Here is a 22,053-nt window from a genome sequence, read left to right on the forward strand (position 1 = left end):
TTGAAATTTATAATGATACCTTTTTATTTGATATCATTGTACCCCAATGGCATTGCCCTATTTGTGCCAACGGTAGCAAAGTGGTGAAAATATTTGGGAACTGTTATTAAATGTAGTTTACAGAATTTTTTCTTACTTGTCAAAAATAGCTTCTGTTCTAGTAAAAAAAGATGGAGATGCCTAAAATACATAATAATAAATATGTGTTTTTCTCACAAACACTGGTGTTGGTGAAACCATGGTTGTTGAAATCCCATGCACGGTAGTGTATAACCTTGGAACACTCAAAAGAGAGTAAAAATAAACTGTGGTGTACATTTATACAACATTCACTGTTGACCTGGAGCCTGAGGCTGCTGTGTACTGCAGACAGATGCAAGGGTGCTCTGAAATAACTTGTCTGGATGCCACAGAAAATGGTTCTTGCAGTTCAGACCATCTTATCTTCCCCATTGTTCAGTATATGATGAAGTAGTAAATAAACTGCTTCCTGTGACTCTGGTTACACTTCTAGCAATGCTCAAATAACTACAGGCATACTGCTAATAGATTTTTATGGATAAGAATATATTGTAATATTATAGGAAACATAAATAATTTATTTAGTATTACAAATAAAAGTAAACTTGTATTTGACTTAGCCACTACTCTAAAGGCAAAATATCCATACTCTAGATGTAGACAGTGGCTTTATCTGGGCCAACAGGTTTCTTTTAGGCATTTCCTTCAAGGCACAGTTTACTTCTGTAAACAAAAAATATTTCCTCATCAGAATACCAAAGGCCTTTAACTTATTTTTCCTCTGTATTATGGAGTGTGCTGCAAAATTAACTTTATTCCTGCAGCTTGGTTTACCTCACTGCAGTTCTTGGAACCTTTTCAAACCAAACTGAAAAGTCATTTATTATGCACTTATACTCACTGGTCAAGTCACTGAGGTATCAGATTTATGCATTTAAACTGGTGAAGCACTGAGTATTTTCAACATAATCCAGAATTTTAAGATGTTGTAAATATCAGTCTTATACAAGGAATTTCCTTTAGAAATGTGTTAACTTTGTGGTATTCTATACTCATTATTTTTTCATTAATTGATTTTCACATAATTCTTATTGCCAGATTTTAAATGTGTCTGAGAATTTTATAGTGACACTTAGTTTATATTTTATCCCTGAACAGACTCTCAGCTGATACTCAAGATTATGGTTTAATTATTGATGGAGCAGCATTATCATTAATAATGAAACCAAGATACGATGGGAGCTCTGGTAACTACAGAGAGATCTTTCTTAATATTTGCAGGAACTGCACTGCAGTATTATGCTGTCGAATGGCACCTCTGCAAAAAGCACAGGTTTGTCTTTAGTTTCATAATTGCTTGTTAGTGATGCACATTTGAAAATTCTGAAGGTTAATACACTGTATGGCTTACTATGATAACTTAAGATGCTACCATTCATTTTTGTATCTTCTAAAATGGAAAAATGTTTAAAAAAAAATGGAGAGGAGAATTTCTGCTGGCAAGCAATTTATATAATGGTATTGCTAAAACAGCACCCAGCTGTGCATCTGAATTTGATTTAGCTACATATTATTCAAATTTATGGTTGGTTTATGCTAATCTGAACATATTTAATAAATGAACTAACTGCTCTCTTTTTAACCTAGCGATCTTGATCTTTGTATGGTCTACTCTTTTGACACTATAAGAACCGGTGTTATTTATTACTACAGAGTGATATTTTTTCTCTGTTTTTAACCTAAGTGGAAAGCCAAGAAGAATGCAGACAAAAAGTGTGTGCATTACCATGTTTAAGTGTACCTGAATATTGCATTTGTTGTTTGTTTCAAGTAAAAATATATGCTTCCATTAGTGAAACCTCTCAAGATAGCTGAAGAACTTTTAAAGGAAAGCAGTACTGGACTATGCATTCCTTTTTTCTCTCAGTTTGTCATATCTTTTTCTCAGTGTGCAGGTACAGCATATGTAACCCTTATTCACATTAACAAACGTATTTAGCCAGCACTATAACTATCTGGAGGTTTGTAGAAGTTTTTAGTTGCATCTTACTTAGTACCAAATTTACAGAGGTGATAACTTGTAATGGAGAGATTTGGAGTCAAATTTTTGTATACAGAGTCCAATATATTTTCTTAAATGTAAGAAAAAAGTTCAACACAGATGAGAAAGAGAAGTTTTTAGTCTTTCATTTCAGGATTTGTTTGAAATGATGCACTCTGTCTCTGGAACCCTCTTAATTTATTGATGCACTGATGCAACATTAAGCAATCTCAACAACATCTTCCATTCTTTGGCTCTTCCTTTGTCCTGTCCCATCTCTCTCAAAGTACTTTGGAAGTATTTAAAAAATGTTGGGAATGAATACTTTGTAACATGAAGAAATGGTGATCTTTATGCCCAGCTATTGCATTGAGTAATGTTGCTTTTGTGTTCCTTCAGAGAATTTCTTATTAAACAGTTTTGGTAAATTTTTAAAAATGTTATACTTACACAAAATAAGCAAACCATTATAGAGGAGAATTTCTAACACTATTTTTTTTCAGATTGTAAAGTTGATTAAGTTATCAAAAGAACGTCCTATCACATTAGCAATTGGTGATGGAGCCAACGATGTCAGTATGATTCTAGAAGCACATGTTGGTATAGGTAAGACTGCTAGTATATTATTTCAAGTGAAATGACAAAACCCATATATTTCTTAAAATAGGCAATCTCAAAGAATCAGCTTATTTGTATTATAGACAACTTTTCGTGCATTTATCCTAGGAATTGTATGAGATATAGTCAGGATATCCCGTTACATCAGTACCATACAATTATTATATAATTTTGCAATTAATTGTATCTTTTTAATAGTTCTTTAGTTATTAAATAGCTTCATCTCTTTTTTGTTTTTTAAAGGAGTCATTGGCAAAGAAGGTCGTCAAGCAGCAAGAAACAGTGACTATGCAATACCTAAATTTAAACATTTGAAAAAAATGTTGCTTGTTCATGGGCATTTTTATTACATTAGGATATCTGAACTTGTGCAATACTTCTTTTATAAGGTAGGAGAATGCTTATTCCAATTACATAAACCTCAAAAACTTAAATGGTAATATCAAACTATATACAGTTTTTCCAGCTAATGGTACAAACCAGCAACAATTCCATAAAGAGATTTTCTTGAATTCCAGATGCATTGCTGAAGTGGGATTATTGGTTTTATTCTGAACGTGAAGTGAAATAGCTTTTATATAGATAGATTCTATAATTGATAGAATTACATTTAAAACCAAAATTCTTAAATTATTTTTTCATATCCTGCAAATTCCATCTCAGACTGTTTTGCTTATTTCCAGTACCTTCCAGATTGTCTCTATAGTGAACTTTTAAAGCACATTGGAAATAGTATTTGAGACCTTAGACATCACTGCAGATTAAGTTATGCTGAGTTCATTAGGATAGTGTAGGTGGAGAAAGTTCATAGTGAGCATCCTCCTATTTAGACAGTTTTGTTATTTCAGAATGTTGGTATCCGATCCAAGTTCTTTCGGTAAGCAATGAAAGATTATAGAAAGGAACTGTCACAAGGTAATTCAGAGTTCTGGTGTTTGACTGTAGTATAATTGGGAGAAGATGGCATTTGAGGTTACAGCTAGAAACATCTTACAGTTGCTTTGCTGGTAACCATGCTAATCCATGAGCATCCATGCTTGCTTATCATGGTTTATCTCCTCCTGCGGATTGTCCCTTTTTTGCTTTGCTTTAACTGAACTGTATTCCTGGATTCCAAATTTTACTGCCCTTCAATTTTCAAACTGTAGCCTTGTAGGATTGTCTTGAAAATATTTTAAGTGGGTTTTTTTTAATAGTGCTACTGCAAGATGTGACTGTTGAGATTTTACAATATGATTTTGTCTACTGTTCCTGCAATGCTTACTATTGTTAGCACTATAAAACTATGATATACTAATCTATAGCATTGTATATAAATTGGTGCTTGCATTTCACTTGACAACAGTCACTTTGTTTTTCAGAATGTCTGCTTCATTTTTCCTCAGTTTTTATATCAGTTCTTCTGTGGGTTTTCACAACAGGTTAGTTGATCTTTTTCCATCAATGTAAATTATCTCTTTTGCTTTTTTTGTAACAAAAAAAGGATCTTCCTGAGAATTTAGTGTTAATTTACAAAGAACAACATCACTTTTGGTTCTTATGGTATTCAGTGGCAATTGCATTTAAGATACACAAGTCAGTTATATGAATTATCATAAAAGCAATGTTAAAGTCAAGGAATACAGAAATACATTATTTGGAACTGGCAGTGCAAAGTGAAATGTCTGTGGGAAATCAGTTAGATTTAAGCCTACTGGATGTGAATAGAGGAAATCCTGAAAGATGAGTAATTGAATCAGTTGTTCATTTTTAGAATCCAGAATGAAAATGAAACAATGAACTAGTCTTCTCTAGCACGAACAGCTATGCATTACAAATTTCAGATGAATAGCAGCATTCAATTAGTTGAAAAGAAAATATAAAAACTGAAAAATAGAGGAAAAGTGAACTGTTGCTCACCAGAAAAGTGCCATCATTCAGGAGATGATCAGTATTTGCCTTCCTAAATTTTTGTTTCTTTCTCCCTTGCTCTCATCTAATGTGTGTAGAAAAGATCTACCTCTTCCTTCTTTGAATGAGGGAGCAAAAAACAAAGGAATGAATGGCTGAATTTAGACAAAAATAGTTTATGTTTTCCATATTAAATTGAATGAGAGTTGGATTTAATTGGGAGAAAATAGTACTATTGCTTTGAATTTGTTGAAAGAAAGCCCCAGGAGGAGTTAAAATAACAAAACTATTTCTTCTGTTTTGGTTTCCATTTCAAACAACCACAGAAAGCTTTGTAGGTTTTTATAAAGCATTATTATGATTTGGATGTGAAAGCATGTCTTATGAAAATTTAGCTTAATTTTTATCCTTTTAAGTGATAAATATAATTTTGGATCATAAAGGGGGTTTTGATAGCACTTTTTCCAGAATAAATGATTACCAAATAGATTTTGAGAAATAAACAGCTCCCTTTGTGGATGACATGGTAGGTTTGAGGGTACACTGATGATACATATGTGAAAAAGCATCTCAGTGAGAAGAAAAATCAAAGACACATTGGGGTATTTCATCTTTGGGATGTTTGGAAAGCTCATTGCAGTCATACACAGCTTAAAAACCTCTGGAGTCCTCTTGCTTCTTCTCTGAATATCTCCATGTTTTATAGACATTGAGGAAATAAAAGGGATGTGAGATACATGGATGTTGTGTCAGAGAAGAATTTCTGCCTCTAAAGGAATGTGCTCTTCAGTTTGGGTACTTTGGAGTTGGTATTACAGCTGATGCAATAGGAGGGGTCAGTAGAGGGGACCACACTGGTCCATGAAATGTGTTTTTCTGCTGATTTTTTTCCTCCAAGTAAATGGAATACAAGTGGAGAGCTGTGTCCTATATCAGTTAGCAGCTGTTCAGGGGTATTTACATCCATTCTGAAGGAATATAACTTCGGTTGCATGCAGAAGTTCATGTATTCATTTTAAATCAAGTCTCATGCAGAGGATTTAATTTTAAAGTAAGATAAAATTTTAAATTAAAAGTAGTTGATTTAATTCTTTTCCATCTACAGACTTTATATGATACTGCGTATCTAACACTGTACAATATCAGCTTCACCTCCCTTCCTATCCTCTTGTACAGTCTAATGGAACAACATGTCAGTCCAGAGACACTCAAGAGAGAGCCTTCCTTGTACAGGTAAAATTAAAACACTGTACCCCAGAGTTTGACTGTTCAGTTGTGGGACCTGTGTCTGTTACAGTGGAAGCCCTCAGGATTTCTGCACAACATCAGATACACTGCAACAAGGGTTGAAGATCATATGCATGGCCTACCAAGTACAGTAGATAAACATGGAGTTTTATATGCACATTTACAAACCAACCATGCATTTGCTACAGAGGGAGTGAGACCAAAACAGAAATCACTCTTTAACAAAATCAAGTTAGGAGATTTAGTTTAGAACTCTTTATTTCCTCTAACCATGGGGAGGAAACGTGCACAACAGAAGTATTTTTGAAAAAGAAAACATGCTGGTTTTTTCTAGTTTACATGTTTTATTCTGAAAGATTGTTAGAGTGTATCAGAGTATGTATCCTGTGCAGGTGTCCAGCATTGGGATTGACTTGTTTAGGTTTTTAGCCACTTGAAATACAGTTCTTGCCTATTAACTGCATTTGGCCATCTAAATTAGGAACAGTGTCCAGTTTAGATCCTTGTAGCTGCAAAGCCAGTATATTTCAGGGATGGGTAACAGTAGATAATCAAAGGAAAAACATTCTTTGAAAGAAGCAATATTAGCTGCCCAAAGGTTAATCAATGTAGTAATATGTTTTTAACAATGAAATTGAAGAGGAATACAAGAGATTACTGTTGAGCTTCAACAGTAATGTTTTTATTTTCTCTTTGATGTTTTGAATGTTTTTAATTTAGACATGGTAGTTCAGAAGCCTTTTTTTAGTTTATGAAAGCTAGCAGAGCTTATTTGTGAGAAACTTGTGGGTTTTGATACACAAGAGAGCCTATTGCTAAGCTGCTTTGGGCAATAGTAGTTGTTCTGGGCCAGGTGAGGCTATTGTTGACCACCTATGGGTTTGCAGTCTGTATTATTAATCTCTGGGGAGAAATTACTTTATAAGGTCATCAGACAGTCTTTATAAAGTTCATATGGTGGAAGCACTGGTTGGTAGTAAACGTTTCTGTAACTCAGGGTTTGCATTTAACTGTGTCCTGATTTACTCTGCTGTGTTCTGTACTATATGCCTAGTTGATACATACCCATTCTGTGGAGAAGAACTCAAGTTGTAACATTTAAAATTTTTTGTAGTAAAAAAATGCATGCCAGTGAAGAGTTCTGTTGTTGACAAATCTCTCTATGTTTTTGTGGAAAAACATTCAAGAAACTCTATTTGACCTGAAGCTTCAAGTCAACTGCAAACCCCTTGTTTCACATTCCACATAAAATTAATTTTTTATTTTGTTGCAATAGTCCATGTAAAAGTATCATAGAGGAAATAAAGCAAAGTCTCCAGAGACCTCTAGTGTTTCCATTTAATATCTGCAGTGGATCATGACATACATAGCAAGCACTGGAAAAGGGTGTACCTTCTCTAAAAAGATTGAAAAGAAAATGGGTACAGCACAGGGAGTTTGCCATTGTTGAAATAAGCAGAATTATAGGAAGCAGTAAAAAGGGTTTAGTAAGAATTAAATAAAAATTAATAAAGAGGAAATTTTGAGGAAAGAGTTAGATTTGAAGTGGTAGACAGTTGTAATGTGGAAATGTTGAGGTTTTCAAGAAACAATATTAATTATCTCATTTATCTGGGATTTTCAAACCTGCTGATAATAAATACGTTTCTTGTCTCACACAGAGATGTTGCCAAGAATGCTTTGCTGCGCTGGCATGCATTTGTTTATTGGACATTCCTAGGAGTGTTTGATGCTGTGGTATTTTTCTTTGGTGCCTATTTTTTGCTAAACAACACAGTTGTGACCAGCAATGGACAGGTTAGTGTTGGATTTCATCTGTCAATGGTAATTTTTTAAATGCCAGTTGCAAAAAGAACATAGTTTTAATTGTTTTCTTCAATATTCATGAAAGCTGATAACTTTTTAGTGAGTTACTGTGGGATATATGGGTTATCTGTTTAGTAAAATCTGAACTATGCAATAAAACATACTGTGTATTAGTAAGCAGAGACATAGGATTGGATACTAATTAGGAGCAATATATAACATAAATTCCACGCATTACTTCTGAATTTATACAGTAACTTTTCCGTTTCATACTTAACATGCATCTGATGATAATCTGTTTAACATATCAAAAGACTCTTAGTAGAGTAGTTATGAATGATCATAAAAGATCTTAAATGTAACAAGCTTTTTAATAGTTTAATTATTTTGACATATAGCAGCTTAAAATAATCTACTTGCTTTGCAGTCACACGAATGCAAATTTTATGAACTTTTGCATTTTATTTATTTTATCCATTGATATTTTGGTCTATTTTATTTGTGTGCTTTTTTTCTTTTTGCTACTTGCTTCTCTTCCTATCCTCAGCTAATGACAACCAGCACTCACATGGTAAGACTATTGTGGATTTGTCATGATATCCATTTCATCTTTCACTGTTCTTAAATTAAACTGTTAAAGAGCAGTAAAATATCATTTAAGCCTACAGTTAGAAATGTTCTTTATAGCTACTCTATAAGTACTTAAAATAAAAGGAACTTCATACAAAGTGTATTGAGGTATATGAGGTGTGGTAAAGAACCATGAACTTTAAAGAAGCTTTTTGCTTCCTTGCATTTTGCTATTCTGTTGTATACTTTTCTGTAACCTATGTTTTGTTGCTGGCTCTCTGCTATAGAAATTTTTTGCAGTTTATGCTGTAATGTGCTTTAATGGCTTTAGAAAATGTCCTCAAAGTGAGAGAGAAAATAAACTCAACACAGTTTTGTTGCCTGTATGCAACATGCACATTTGCTAGAAATGAAGTGTTCACATACCATTAAAAACCACCTTTGTGACATCTGTTAGGTAAATGAACTACTGTGAGAGAGAACACTTGTTAAAAAGCATTTTTCCTAAGGACACAGTGAACTTCCACTAGACAGAACTACACACTGCACTACAGCTTTTTTGGGTACCATTATGCTTTATGTTAGATGTCCAAAATTCTTCATCACCATATACTTATGATGCTGAAAATTAGAGTTGCCATACCTGTACCAGTTTTGTAAACAGTTTGTATTGCAAATATTCTGACTCGGTTCCTTTCCAAAATTCTAGCTGTCTTCCATTGCACACATTCAATCTAACTCTTAAGGATCTAAAGCCAGATTAATGCCTAATTCTCAAATTTCAGATGTTGAAGTCTACAACTAGATACCCATGTTAACACTTAAAGATAATGTGTTGCTTCAGGAGACATTCTGAGTCTTGAATGTCTGTGATAGAAAATTTGTCATTAATTTGAGGATGCATGCCTGTGTTTATGTATAAAACTTGAGATATACTGAACTGCAATTTTAGATTTAAGGCCTGAAAATTTCAAGTGTTCAGGAATAGTCAGAGACACTTACCTGAGTTCATGCACAGATGAATGCTAATAGGTGTTGATAGTTATTTCCCAGTTTTTAAATTATGCTACATCTGGAAAAACTCAGTTGAAGAAGAATTTGAAGGTTTGAAAGGTTTGCTACTGCAACAAGATGTTATTATTGAACAGGGGAAAGGTGGAAAGCAGTGAAGAATGTAAAAGAGCTGGCAGTAACACTAATGCCATAAGTGATACATAGTGATGCAAGTCAGGTTCCAGATTGTTAAAATGGGTGCTGAAGCAAAAATTTAGATTTTTTTTTTTGCCCACAAATGAACTAATCACTGTTATTAACAAAACTAGTAAAAAATTACCAAAGCAAAGATCTTTCCCATACAATAATGCCTGTCAGGCTAAAATGAATGTACCATTAAGCTTGCTTCCAAACACAATTCCCCCCACAATGTTTCTCAGTATTTAGAAATTAGTTTGAAGCATTTTGCTTCCTATAGTGTGATATTACTAGAATAATGGAAAAGTGTACTTCTAATCACTGAGACCTACTTCATAAATGCCTCCCTTGGTCACTTTCTGGTAAGCAAAACTTAGATGCCAAAGATTTATCTCCTATAAATTGTTATTAATTTGTGATGCTGCTTTGTGTGTATGGTATTCCACAATGGATAGGACATCATGGTTGGTGTTGCAAAAACATACAGTTAGAAACCAGCTAGAGAAGAAAGGTAAGAAGAAAGGGAGACGCTGTAGAAGTCATTGCAGATTGCAAATGTCATATTAGTTTACCTATATAATATACTGTATTTCCTGGGTGATTTTCTTTATTTTCACATTTGATACAGAGTACATTAAATGCAATTAAGCAGGGTTGAGAGAGACTAAGTTAAAAGGATTAACTGAATGAGAAATATAAAACAACAGGAAGGAAGATAGATGAGCAGAATGCTGAACTGGTACATGGAAGATCAACAAATAAAGTCACAGTAGGAGGAAGGGAAGTCTTGGATAGGCTAGGAGCAGAACATAGAAAAATACTTGTTAATAAACTAGATGTTAATAAACAGACTTACAGAAGAATGATTCATTGCCTGAAGGCATGAGTAGTATCTTGAGACATTCAGTGGTTAACAGACATTGTGAATTTTTGTAACTCACGCCTTCCCATATTGCTTTGCTTACCTTTCTCTGTGCCAAAGTAGCAGCTTTATGGATCTTGTCCCTGTGCTGGGACCTCATTTTCTGAGTCAATAAGATGGGTGGATAAGGGATTTGGCTGCAGAGCAATGCTTTCTGTCTAGCCTAACAAACAGACAGGGGAAGTTTGTTTCAAATGCTTTATTTAATCTAGCAACTTTTATGCAAATATGGACAAATCTATTCAGTATGCAGAAATTTAGACTGACACTAAGTTCTCTGAGAGATGCTGTATATGACAAGAGAATCTACAAGAAGAAGGTTGGTAAATGGCATGATTGGAAGTTGCTGATCCAGATTGCTGTCTGGTGTTAACTGCACAGGCTTTTTAGGTCACAGAAAGTAAAATGATGGCATGAGCCTATTACATATCAAAGTAAATGATCCAAATGATGAAGGTTTTCTGAATTTTGTCTAGTGTTCAGTGGACTCGGTCACACAGTAAGTAGTTTTAAAATAGTGAAATGATTACTGAGAATAATGCATAATGAATTTTCTGGGCCAGTCATTTGTTTATTTTAGTTTTTTTTCCATTTCCAGTTGATTGCATTATCTTAGCCTAGCTTCCTGCTGATTTATGTCCTGTGGCTGGCTGTGGTCTTCATTCAAAATTTTTCACACAGAGCATATTTGTGTGATCATCTTCCCACATGGATACCCTGTCATGTAATATTGGGTGACCTCATACAAAAAAAGTGTAGATTTGACATAATCAAGTCCAGCTCACTGCTCTGTGCATGGCTAATTAAAATTAATTTGCTGAAGGCTTTGTCTAGTCTTTTTCAGGATTTCAGTATCTCTAAAATGCAGATTCCATAACCTTTCACGGCAGCCTATTCCAATGTTCTTCTGTCTTCATGGTGGAAAAATTTCTCACAATACCTAAGCAAAATATTTCTTGTTGTTGAAGAGGGATTTGTTTCAGTTCTTCATCATTGTAATTCTTCGGACATTTGTGGGCAGCTGCTAGATTGTTTCACAGCCTTTCCTTCACCAAACTAAGCTCCTCCACCCCTCTTTGCAGAAGAGCCATAGGCTACTGAACACCTTGGTTGCAGGCCACTGATCATTTCCTGTTTTCTTCATATCACTCATGAACTGAGGGGCCCAAAGCCCAGTAAGTGTTCCAGGTTAAACCTCAGTGTAGCTGAGTAGAGGGGAATAATAACATTTCTTAGTTGCTGTGCAGTTTACCTTATGTATAGAGAGAGAACACAGTATAGGCTTGTATTCATCCTGCAGTCCACATAACCCCACTGCAACTTCCTTTTCAGCAGGGCCATTGCACATCCAGTCACTGTTCCATCGTAGGTGTAAATCTTTGCACTTCTCCTTATTTAATTCCGTAAGGTATCTGTTACCCTGCTTCACAAATCAGCACAGGTCCCTCTGGGTTGAAACTCTGTCATTCATTATTTCAGCGGTTCTCTACTTTTATGCCACCTGGTGGTTTGCTTATGATATTCTGTCACCATCCAGGTTCTGACAGGGATATTCCATGATTTCCAGCCCAGTTGCAGTTCCTAGTGTGACTGATTACCAGAAGCCAACCATCCATCAAGGACTTTTGAGCCCAGTGGTTCAACCAGTTTTAAACTGCAATAGTAGTCCATTTAGCCAACTCCTGCTTCATTACTGTCCAAGTGTCAAATGCCTTGTTAAATTCAAAATACATTGCATCCACTGCTTTTCCTTCTTAAAAACAACTTAACCTGTTGGTCCCACATGCAAGGAGGAGGTTTGTTAGTGAAGACTATTATCCAGAGTACTAAGTAATTCAGCAATTCAGCATTTTTTTTTAGACTTTCCACTAGGTTGTCTTACCACTTCATCAGCAGATTTGCATTCTTCCTTTGAAGCAAGGATATCTGTAAATATCTTTTCTGTCTCCCTCAGTAATCCTAGTTAGAGCTGAGTTTTGTATGTGATTTGTTCTTCTGCTTTTATGCTGTTTGTTGCCTGCCCATATTGTCATCTCTTGAATGCTCCCATTTTTCCTTTTTGTCTATGAAGTAACAGCCTACTTTGCCAACTGGATCTTCTGCTGAAATTCTGTGCCTGCGTAGAAGTCTCATTCCTGAAGTTGTAACTGCAGAAGGGAGTTCATGAGATCTCAAGAGTTATCTTTCAAAGTAATTTGGATCTCTTGGAAACTTCTCTTTCATGGATGCAATACCCTGAATCAAACACAGTCTTTTCTAAAATACAGCATCCTAACTGTTGCTTAATTTCCCAGTATTTCTCTTGATCCAGACCCTGGTCATCTGGTAGCTGCTGAAGTCCAAGGAATCCTCTGTGACAGTATTCACCACTAGTTCTTCCCTGTGTCAGCATTAATGGTCATTTCTGCCTACTTGAAAAGCAGAGGTGTTTTTATGTCATTATGCAAGCGGGGAGAAAGATCAAACACAAGTTAAAAGTCATTTACCTTAAAACATATGTGGATGTTTTTGTACTTGTATGGTTATAGCATTCTTATACTTATCTGTATAACATGCTGTTGAATCTCCAAGAAATTGTTGGATGCAAAGGACATCCAACAGAAAAGGGAAATCAGGAAAAAGATGGCATCCAAGATTGTTTTAAAATCTCAGTGATTTGTTAATTGTCCTACCCTTGATTTTTATTAGGAAATATATGTGTGGACTTCAAGTTCAGAGCAGAATGTTGGTTGTGATCTTTTTTTGTCTGTCTGAAATCTGAGGTGTGTACACACAGAGCAAGAAACCAGAGCACTTTGCACTGCATAGATCGTGTAGGAATTCACTTTGCTCAAGTGTCAGATCATGAGACAAAGCAATACTAAGCTTTAAGATGTTCACTTGAGCAATTCACAACATGGTGGACAATATTGCCTATAACTGCTTTGGACCATTTTTTATAGATATTTGGAAATTGGACCTTTGGAACAGTGGTGTTTACTGTGCTTGTATTCACGGTTACATTTAAGGTAAGGTATGCTTTATTTTATCCACTGAAACTTCTTAAAACTTGTTTTTTAATTGTTGCTTATTTATATTAGTTTCTTTATATCATCATGCATTGCTTTATTACTTTGAATAGAAAGTTTGCTATCTGTGCCTTCTTAACTGTGCTCAGACTTGAAAGATGTTTTTAACTACTTGTGTGTAGAATTCTTCCCTATTTTCAAAGAGTATAATTCTGGTTTATCTCCTGCTGGGAATTCCTGTTGTGTCTAGATAGTAATAACATCATATATTATCCTTTTTTTCAGCTTGCAATAGATACACACTATTGGACATGGATAAATCACTTCGTGATCTGGGGATCACTGGTATTCTACATTGTCTTTTCTCTACTCTGGGGAGGAATTACTTGGTATGAACCCTAATATTAACTGCATTGCAGAAGTTGTTTCAGAAACATAAAGTTGTTATATTTCACCTTTTTGTCACAGAATTAAATTTAGCCTTTATATAATCCAGAACTCTATTTTAAACACATCATAATTGCTAACTAGAGTACTCAGCTCTTCTATCAATAAATGTCTGCTAAAATCTTCTTAAAGAAGAACGCAAGGAGAATATCAGACTGCAGACTACCCCATTGGGTTTTATCTCAGTAGTGTCGGTCAAAAGCAGCCTAAGGGTTGGTTCAAGGAGTTGACATTGCCTGAGTCAAAATGTCACAAAATAGGTTATGTCTGTTCAGAAGGTAATTACCCACCTACTTGCTGGGCTTGTGTAGGAAGCTGGCTGTAGCAGTCAGACTAGAGACAGGGATCAGAACTCAATATCAAAGTCATGTGGATGTCCAAGAGTCCTTTGTTTGAGCTCATTGTTTTGCCTCCTTACTTATCAAAGGGGAGTTACTGTAGGTGTCTGATCACCTGCTTATTCATGGTGGTAAGAAGCTTTGTTGGAATTAGTATCACTCTTGTCCATAGCCAATTTAAAGTGTTGAGGGGGTTTGCTATTAAGAGTTCTATGTACTTGAAACTCAAAATTTTGGAAAGGAAATCAAGTTGGAACAAGTTCAGTTCCTTACTGTGCCTGATTGCCATTAGGGGCTGGAAATTTTTTTTCACACTTGTAGAGCTCTCAGTTACAAGGCCATCTTTTTAACTATTACTAGCAGTTAAGTACCATTCTACTTTGTATTCACAATATTTTGATGGACTAGAGAAGAAGAGGGCAAACTATTGCTTGGTGATTAAGATGCCATTTAATTTAGAGAAAGGATTTGTATTTAGCATGGCTTTTGAAAATGAGTAACTACTACTTAACTACTTGGATATTTAGCTGCCTGTTCTTTTTTCTAGTAATATCAGATCTCAGTTTCTTTAGCATCAGTTTGCAGAAGAGACATTTTCCCATTGGTTTTCCAACCAGCATTGCTGTGTGTTAAACATGTGACTGTGTGTATATAAAAATGAATTTCAGCTTTGTTACCTTTTCAGTATGCAAATACTATCACTTTTTGAAAACCATCAGGAAACTGCCCTACTGGTTTTACACTGCAGTGTTGCTGCAAACTGTCCCTTGATCTTGGCTCAGTGATTATGGCCTCTGATTCCCAGTACCATACAGTGCTGGGAATGATTTTAATTTTAATGATCATCCAACTGCATGGGATGCAGAGAGGTTGGGAAGAGAAGGTATTAATAGTGTGGTTAGATATGTATGGGGTGCATAGGAGGGGAGCATAACATGAAAGTATTAAGGGATACTTATGGGAGCCTGAGAGGTGTGAAAATAAGTATGGTTAACAAGATTAGTCTGAGGATACGCACAAAGGAGTGTGCCTTAGCAAAGACCAGGGGAATGGTGGGTGGGACACTAAGAAGAAAGGTGGGAAATACCTGGGGCAAGATAAGGGTATATGGAAGAGCATAAACACATTAAGAATGAACTTAATTTATCTTTGCAAGGGAGAGACACTACAGCAGGGAGGGGACAGCATGATATTTCCTGCAGTCTGGAAGACAAAAGGAAGGTAGTTCCCTCCAGATGGTGCATGGTTAGCACCAGCTCCCTTTGAGAAGACTATGATGGTTGAACTCCCACAAACTGGGAAATTGAACCTGAAGTATTTCACTACTGGCATAATTCTTGTATTTAATACTGTCAGCCTTTCTTTCATGTATTGAAGTGTAAAAATTGCTTTCTCTTTTTTGCTCCCAGGCCTTTTCTCAATTATCAGAGAATGTATTACGTGTTCATGCAAATGCTGTCCAGTGGTCCTGCGTGGCTGGGTATAATTCTGCTCATAACTGTCAGCCTTCTTCCAGATGTTCTGAAGAAGGTCTTATGCAGGGAGTTGTGGCCTACAGCAACAGAAAGAATCCAGGTAAATAATCTTTTTCATTGTGAAGTTAGGCATTTTTTGTATTACAAGTGTCTAATCACCTAGGCCAAGGTCAGAGATAAGATTAAAGCAGAGGTTCCCCATCTCTGGTGTCTGAGCAATATGGTGAAAAATGCTGCCAGTTATTACATGGTGGCATTAACCCGAGTCCTGGGGCGACACTTGTGCCTCCATACCAGCAACCACAGAGAAATCAGCTGATGAGGGTGGTGGGAGACAGCTACATGGCTCAACGTGATTTCTGATTTGAGGAGATAAGAAGGGCAAGGGGATTGGGATCTCCAAAAGGGTAGATAAGAGGCACTTACATCTGATAACATGCTGATGCCTGCTACAAAAACACATGTATTAAAACTGACTCATATCTTATTTATAGTTTTTTCCTCTTCTATTTCGACTTACATTTTGCCTGTTCTGATCCATTATTTGTACATAAATGTGCCTTGCTGTACCCATGGGAAGAGTATTTTAAAATCTATTCTCTCCTTTCATCTGATCAGGCCAAAAGGAGAAATGACTGTGTAAATACAGGCAATCTCTTCTAAGGGTGGAGTGGAAGCCAGGTTCTGTGGGAACCATGGTGCCATGCTGGGGACATGAATAGAAAATGTTTCCTGTATTTTAACCCAAGTAAACTTTTATATATTATATATGTTAGAATGTGAAGGACAGTAGAGGTGTGCTGAGCTTTAAACTTAATGTTACTGCCCCTGCCCTTTTCAGCCCATGAGCTGCCACCAGTAGGTTAAAAGAATGAGTTACTAGTAACAAAAGGGATTAGGTAGCATTTTGATTTTTAATTGAGAAGGCTCTTTGCATTAAGAGGAAAGTAATAAAGGGACTTAGCTACCAAGGAAAATAAAATATCCCTGTGGCAAATGTAAAACCCTCTGCCACTGTTTTGTATTCCTAGAATGTACAGGTGTAATAATGCCTTACTTCAGGAAAGAATAGAGAATAGCAGGAAAGCATTCCCAGGCAGATCAGTACTTAATGTTTTTTCATTCAAAGATCTTAGATGTCATATGTACTACTTGTGGAAAGAGTTGACCTCAGTATAGATTCTGAATAGTTAATTTAAAAGTCTAAAGAGAGAGAATGAGCAAGGGTTAAGGTGAAGAAACAAGCTAGTAAATAAAAACCCCTACTAAAGGTTTTGTGGCATTTCTTACAGACATTGTCTATTAGTACTGGAAAATGTATCAGTAGTCAAGCAGACTTTGGGCTCAACACAGACAATATTCATTTTTTAATATTTAGTTAAAGATCTGTGACTTTTAACCAGTTATATCGCTTGTGTTTCTTCTTTCCTCTCTTTGTTTCTTCCTGTCTTCCAATCCACTTTGTCTAAATAACTGCTACCTTGCTTTAAACATAAATGATGTGCTCGGTTGCTTCCTACAATCTTCTGGGGAAATCAGACTAAACATCAGTGCCTTTCTGTTGAGCAGTCCACCATCTTTATGCTTTCTCAGACTTCAAGCAGTCTAAGTTTCTAATGGAACAAAAGGTGACTTTTTTCTGCCTTTCTGCATGCTTGGCCATTTCATTCAAAGGACTTTATAAAGTTGATCATCAGAAGTTATTTACCATACTCATTATCTCCATTTGTGATTCATGTCAACTATATTTTGAGGAATACAATTTAGTACAGCTTTTTCCTTCTGAGTATCGCAAAGATTGTATGAATTGTTGTCACAGTCCATCACTGTCACTATCAATTTTTGTCACGGTTCTTGCTGCATTTTACAGAATGTTTCTGCCTCAGGAATCTATGATTCCTTTATTCCCATGTTAATCATTGGTCTGTCTGTAGATGAATGCCTGTTGTGTTTCCATTGTACCTGAATAAGTGGGATAGTGGCCATACAAACAAGTGATAATTCTGATTAGGCTGATGTTGCTATCATACAGAAAATGTGATACTGGAAAAGTGACACTTAAGCAGTCTTTGGAATATATTAATGTATCTTCTCTGCTGCTAGAAAATGCAGCTTTTTTCTTTTTCAAGCATGCATTTTGAAACTGAGCTTTCCTTATGTTCCCTTTTATGAAATTCTGTGCTCTTTCTAGAAGGAAAACAACTCAAGGCCTGAAAATTCATGACATTATTTAATATAAAAGTAGAAGAAATGGTAGTAAATCTTGTTTCTCCTACAGTCTGCAAGACAACTGTTTTTTACTTAATATTCAGAGACTGTCGGTTTCCATTGCAGATTTTAGATCTTTCTTTCTCAAGTGGTTAAGATAAAAAAATGTATTTTCTCCTTTTTTCCCCCTCAAAAATAGATGGTCAATAAAATTTACTGTAATTATATAAATCAGAGGGAAAATAGAGGTTTTTTCACTATCGACAATTCTGAATAAAATTGTCTCTTAAGTGTCTTAGGATTGGTTTGAACTGAGCTTATAAAAAAGCATTCTTTATAAGTGTACTGCATTCCTAAAATGTACAGCTTTCTTTATAACAAAAGGGCTTTGGGAACAACTGAAAAGATAAACATAGGACTAGTGACCATTCCAGGTTACTAAATTGGTTCTACTCAGGCAATAAGAATACATAAAGCCTTTGAAGCAATTCTTATACTTCCAGATTTTTCAGTCATTTGAGAGTCACTTCAGTGTGTGGTGAGCGATTGTTTACCATCATTAACATTTGAATGTTTCTAAACATTCCACATATAGCTCTGGGGCTTTTTCAGAGAGCTTTTCTGTGATATAATATATATATATACATGCATACAGACATATATGTGTATACAGACACATATATGTGCATACAAGTATATGTGTATATATATATGTGCATGTATATGGATATTGATATAAATATTATATACATAGGAACTGTTGTCTTTCTTGGGCTACAGCATTATTTCTGCAAAAGCTTTGGAGGAATCTGTTGCCTTTTGGTAATTTTTGGCAAAATCTGCTTATTTCTTATACATGTGGTCTCTGCAACTCTGGCTCAATGACACAAACTGAATTTTGTGCTTTAACTGGTGACTGTGCAGCTGCAAGGTTTCTTTCAGCTTTTACTTTTAAAAAGCAATAGGACATTTTTTTTTTATATAGCCAATCTACATTGGTTATTTTTTCTTTATTCTTCTTTCATTAGTAGCAGAATTTTAGGCACTCTTTTAGGGAAAATATAAATTCAATTTAAATTATCCTATTTCCATTTTTATAATTTTCATTTTGATTGACAGTGTTTCAGCAATTCCAAGTATTTGGTAGCTGAAATACCAGGTGTTTAGTTTCTGAGCTGTAAATGACTTCTGTACTTTCATTCCTTTTAAAGAAATATTTTTCTTTTTCTCTTTGTTTTTGACTGATGATTTTTTACTATGCTTTCACTCAGTCACAAGCATGGGCCATAAGCCATGTTTTGAGATCTTGACCCTTTGCTGCACCTGGGGAAGCCTGGGGAAGCTTCTCTGGGATTCATCATTCTTCTGTTGCTCAGTGGCCTTAGCTGCTGTAGAACAACTGCCCTGGGTGCTCAGACAAGTGTTCACCAGCAAACTGCTGCCTTGTCTCGTGTCAGGCTCCTCCTCTCAGGGAACAAAGCAATGGATCTTGCTGTTGCAATATTTGAATGCTGTGGAAGAAGTTTCCTTGGCAGCTCCCCGGCCCACTCTGCCCACAGTGTAATGATGGAGCTGTAAGTCAGCCTTGATGAGCACCACCCCATCACCTCCATGTGGGGCACTCCCTTGGTGTGCCAGGTGTTCTGGGGAATGGGGAAACAGGATGTCCACTCCTTAATGCAGGATCAGTTTGTACCACAGGCACCTCTCCCATTCAGTGCAGGTTACTGTTAGAGGGGCAGGACACAGAGCACACAGTACTTAGTTTACTGCTTTTGAGAGTAATTTTTAACAGAGTTTGAAATGGAATTAAAAACACCCTTAAATGGATCCAGAAATAGAAACCTTGTTTTACACTGGATAACCTTTCCTTTTTAAGACTGTGAGAAAATCCATCACTTTAACAAGACTTTGCTATAACAGTTACCAAATGGTACAATTCATTCACATTTCTTGTATTCATCAAGAGTCTCACTGTTTTTCCTCATCCTTGCAGAAGAGTATGAGACATAAAACAGGCCAAAATGCACTGCCGAGCTGCGATGGGCCACTTCTTGAAGGAAATCTTTCACCTTCCGAGCCATAATTAGATCAAAGCTAGGTAACAGTACTGTACGTGTTGCCAATTTGGATTAATTTCTTTTGGTGCTATTTACAAATCAACTGTTTCCTCCAGAGTTTTTGATGTACTTTATCAGTATTGATAAAAATCATTATGTTTTACTTGGAGAGCCTAGTTTTTGCAAGAGATGTTCCATGCCACAGGTAAGATCTTTTTGTCTTAGAAAGTTAATCATGTAAAGCAAACCAATAAATCGATATACCCATATTCATGTCCTATATAAATACATTGTATTATGTATAGGTGTTGTGTGACATTTCTTCTGTAAGAGCTGCATTCAGTATTGCAGTGTGTACTCACATTACACCACAGTGTAGAATACATAAAGTCAGAGGCAATTCTCACCCAGGAGCAGTTTCTCCATCATCTTTCATGTTCTTGAGTACGTGTATAGACCAAATGCAGATGGTAACATGTGGAGATAACCACAGCAAGTCACTTGTGAATAGGACCTTGGGTCAGAAGAGCAGGGCTGTGTGTGTGACAGTGTCTGTCACAGTGCTGTGTTCTGTACAGACCAGGGCATTGCTGTGCTACTGCCTCAGATGAAGAGAGAAGTGTGATAGTTTAACTGAATGTCTGAGACAGCAGCATAAGCAGTGAACTAAATTCCCCAGACATAAGGCCAGCAGAATGAAGTTCTCTGCTTTATGTCATCTCCTTGCTATGCTACTGATGACACAAACTAGTAAGAAGGCACACTTTTTACTGTAATGATTCTCACCTGGATGCCATGACTGTTCCAGTCCCTTCATGCTCTCCTAACCCCAGAAGCAGCACATGAGGAGCTAAGTGAAGGTGCAACATTAGCAGTATGTGAAAACAACAAATGTCATGTGCTCTGTGTGCTGTATGATTTTAAAGCAACTGAAGGTAGCTAAAGTAGCTGCTTTGCTTTAAATGACTGTTGTACAAGTAGTAGTAGAAAACACCAACTTCTTGACTAACTTCAGGCTTCTACACAAGGCTCTTGTCTCGGAGCCATGTGTAGAAAAAAGCATTTTATTTTTAGAACTATCTGTGGTAACTAAAATGCTTCACTTTCTAGCTCAAAGAAAAGGAAAATTAGTTACCAAACTGTATGACTACTCCCTCTTACATTTCCAAAGCAAATCTGCTGATGTGTTACCTGATTTTATGTAATAATGTTGCTATTTGGTCTATATGTGTTTAAAAGAACCCAGGCCTCACTGTGGTGAGCAGTTTAGGAGAGTTTTGTGACCTTTCCAACAGTGTTTTTAAGAGAGCTTTCACATTATCCCAGATTATGCAAGAGTAGTGTTTCAAGTTTGTGATTGGCATTAAAATGTCATGTTACATTGCAGCCAAAGTTCTTTAAGCTACATCATTATTATTTACTTTGTGATTTTGTCCTTTTGGTGTTCAAAAGAACAAAATCATTGTGTTCTGATTAACAGGGAAGAAGGGAATGATACAGGATTAACTGATTTATGTAGCATTCATGGAGAGACTGATATTGCTTTGAACCATGTTTATAATGCATTTATATGTTAGATACCATCACAAAACCTCCATACCTCTATACCTGGAAATTATATGTGCATTTAGTGAAAAGAATTTCATAAACTCATTGGGGAAAGCCCTGTGCTAGTTTTATTTCAATTTGTGCACACGTCCAGGCTCTTGTCATGCAGCTGTGGTGTTCCGTAGTCCTGAGCATTTCCTGACTGGAAGTGCCGATTCTGCCAGAGTGTGGAGTGACTATATGAGAAAGATAAATTTTAATGGGCAATTAGACCAAGGTAGTGCTGAGATGTACAGTATAAATTGCCTGTATAGATGCTACACGTAACCTAAGCAAGTCTAAACTTCAGTACTGCTTAGAAGTAGAAAGCAAGTGCATTAAACTCTGGAACCTTCGTCCGTTAGCACAAGCTGACTGTAAAGAATTTCCTCTCTTTGTAACTACCAGGCAAAGTGCTTGAATCTGTCCTGTCTTGAAATTACACATAAGTTAAGGGATAAAAAGATGTACCAGGAGAAATTCCAAAATGAAACAACCTTGATCTAAAACACTTTCATTTGAAGGCAGGCCTCTGTGTCTTCATCTCTTCTCTGAAGAGCCCATTATCAGGTTTAGAAGTTAAGTGTAAAATCATGCCTGGTTCTGTAGTCTTAGTATAAAAC

At 36.0% G+C, this 22,053-nt stretch overlaps 1 protein-coding gene across 7 annotated transcripts in view; it reads left to right on the forward strand.

Moving 5' to 3' along the window:
- Positions 1-22,053, forward strand: part of ATP11A (ATPase phospholipid transporting 11A) — a 117,497-nt gene that overhangs the window by 91,031 nt on the left and 4,413 nt on the right. The window contains exons 20-30 of one of the 7 annotated variants that reach the window (XM_064709337.1): positions 1,180-1,354; positions 2,566-2,668; positions 2,924-3,069; positions 4,042-4,101; positions 5,676-5,803; positions 7,480-7,615; positions 8,172-8,195; positions 13,250-13,315; positions 13,601-13,704; positions 15,510-15,675; positions 17,115-17,203. In XM_064709337.1, the coding sequence (XP_064565407.1) occupies positions 1,180-1,354; positions 2,566-2,668; positions 2,924-3,069; positions 4,042-4,101; positions 5,676-5,803; positions 7,480-7,615; positions 8,172-8,195; positions 13,250-13,315; positions 13,601-13,704; positions 15,510-15,675; positions 17,115-17,192 (1,186 nt within the window). In that variant the 3' untranslated portion in view covers positions 17,193-17,203. Of the gene's footprint in view, positions 1-1,179; positions 1,355-2,565; positions 2,669-2,923; positions 3,070-4,041; positions 4,102-5,675; positions 5,804-7,479; positions 7,616-8,171; positions 8,196-13,249; positions 13,316-13,600; positions 13,705-15,509; positions 15,676-17,114; positions 17,204-19,779; positions 19,896-22,053 lie in introns of all 7 variants that reach the window. The other 6 variants (XM_064709319.1, XM_064709328.1, XM_064709292.1 and 3 more) reach the window with 6 other exon arrangements.

Source organism: Zonotrichia leucophrys, chromosome 1 (assembly GCF_028769735.1).
Source record: "Zonotrichia leucophrys gambelii isolate GWCS_2022_RI chromosome 1, RI_Zleu_2.0, whole genome shotgun sequence".
Taxonomy (NCBI): Eukaryota; Metazoa; Chordata; class Aves; order Passeriformes; family Passerellidae; genus Zonotrichia; species Zonotrichia leucophrys.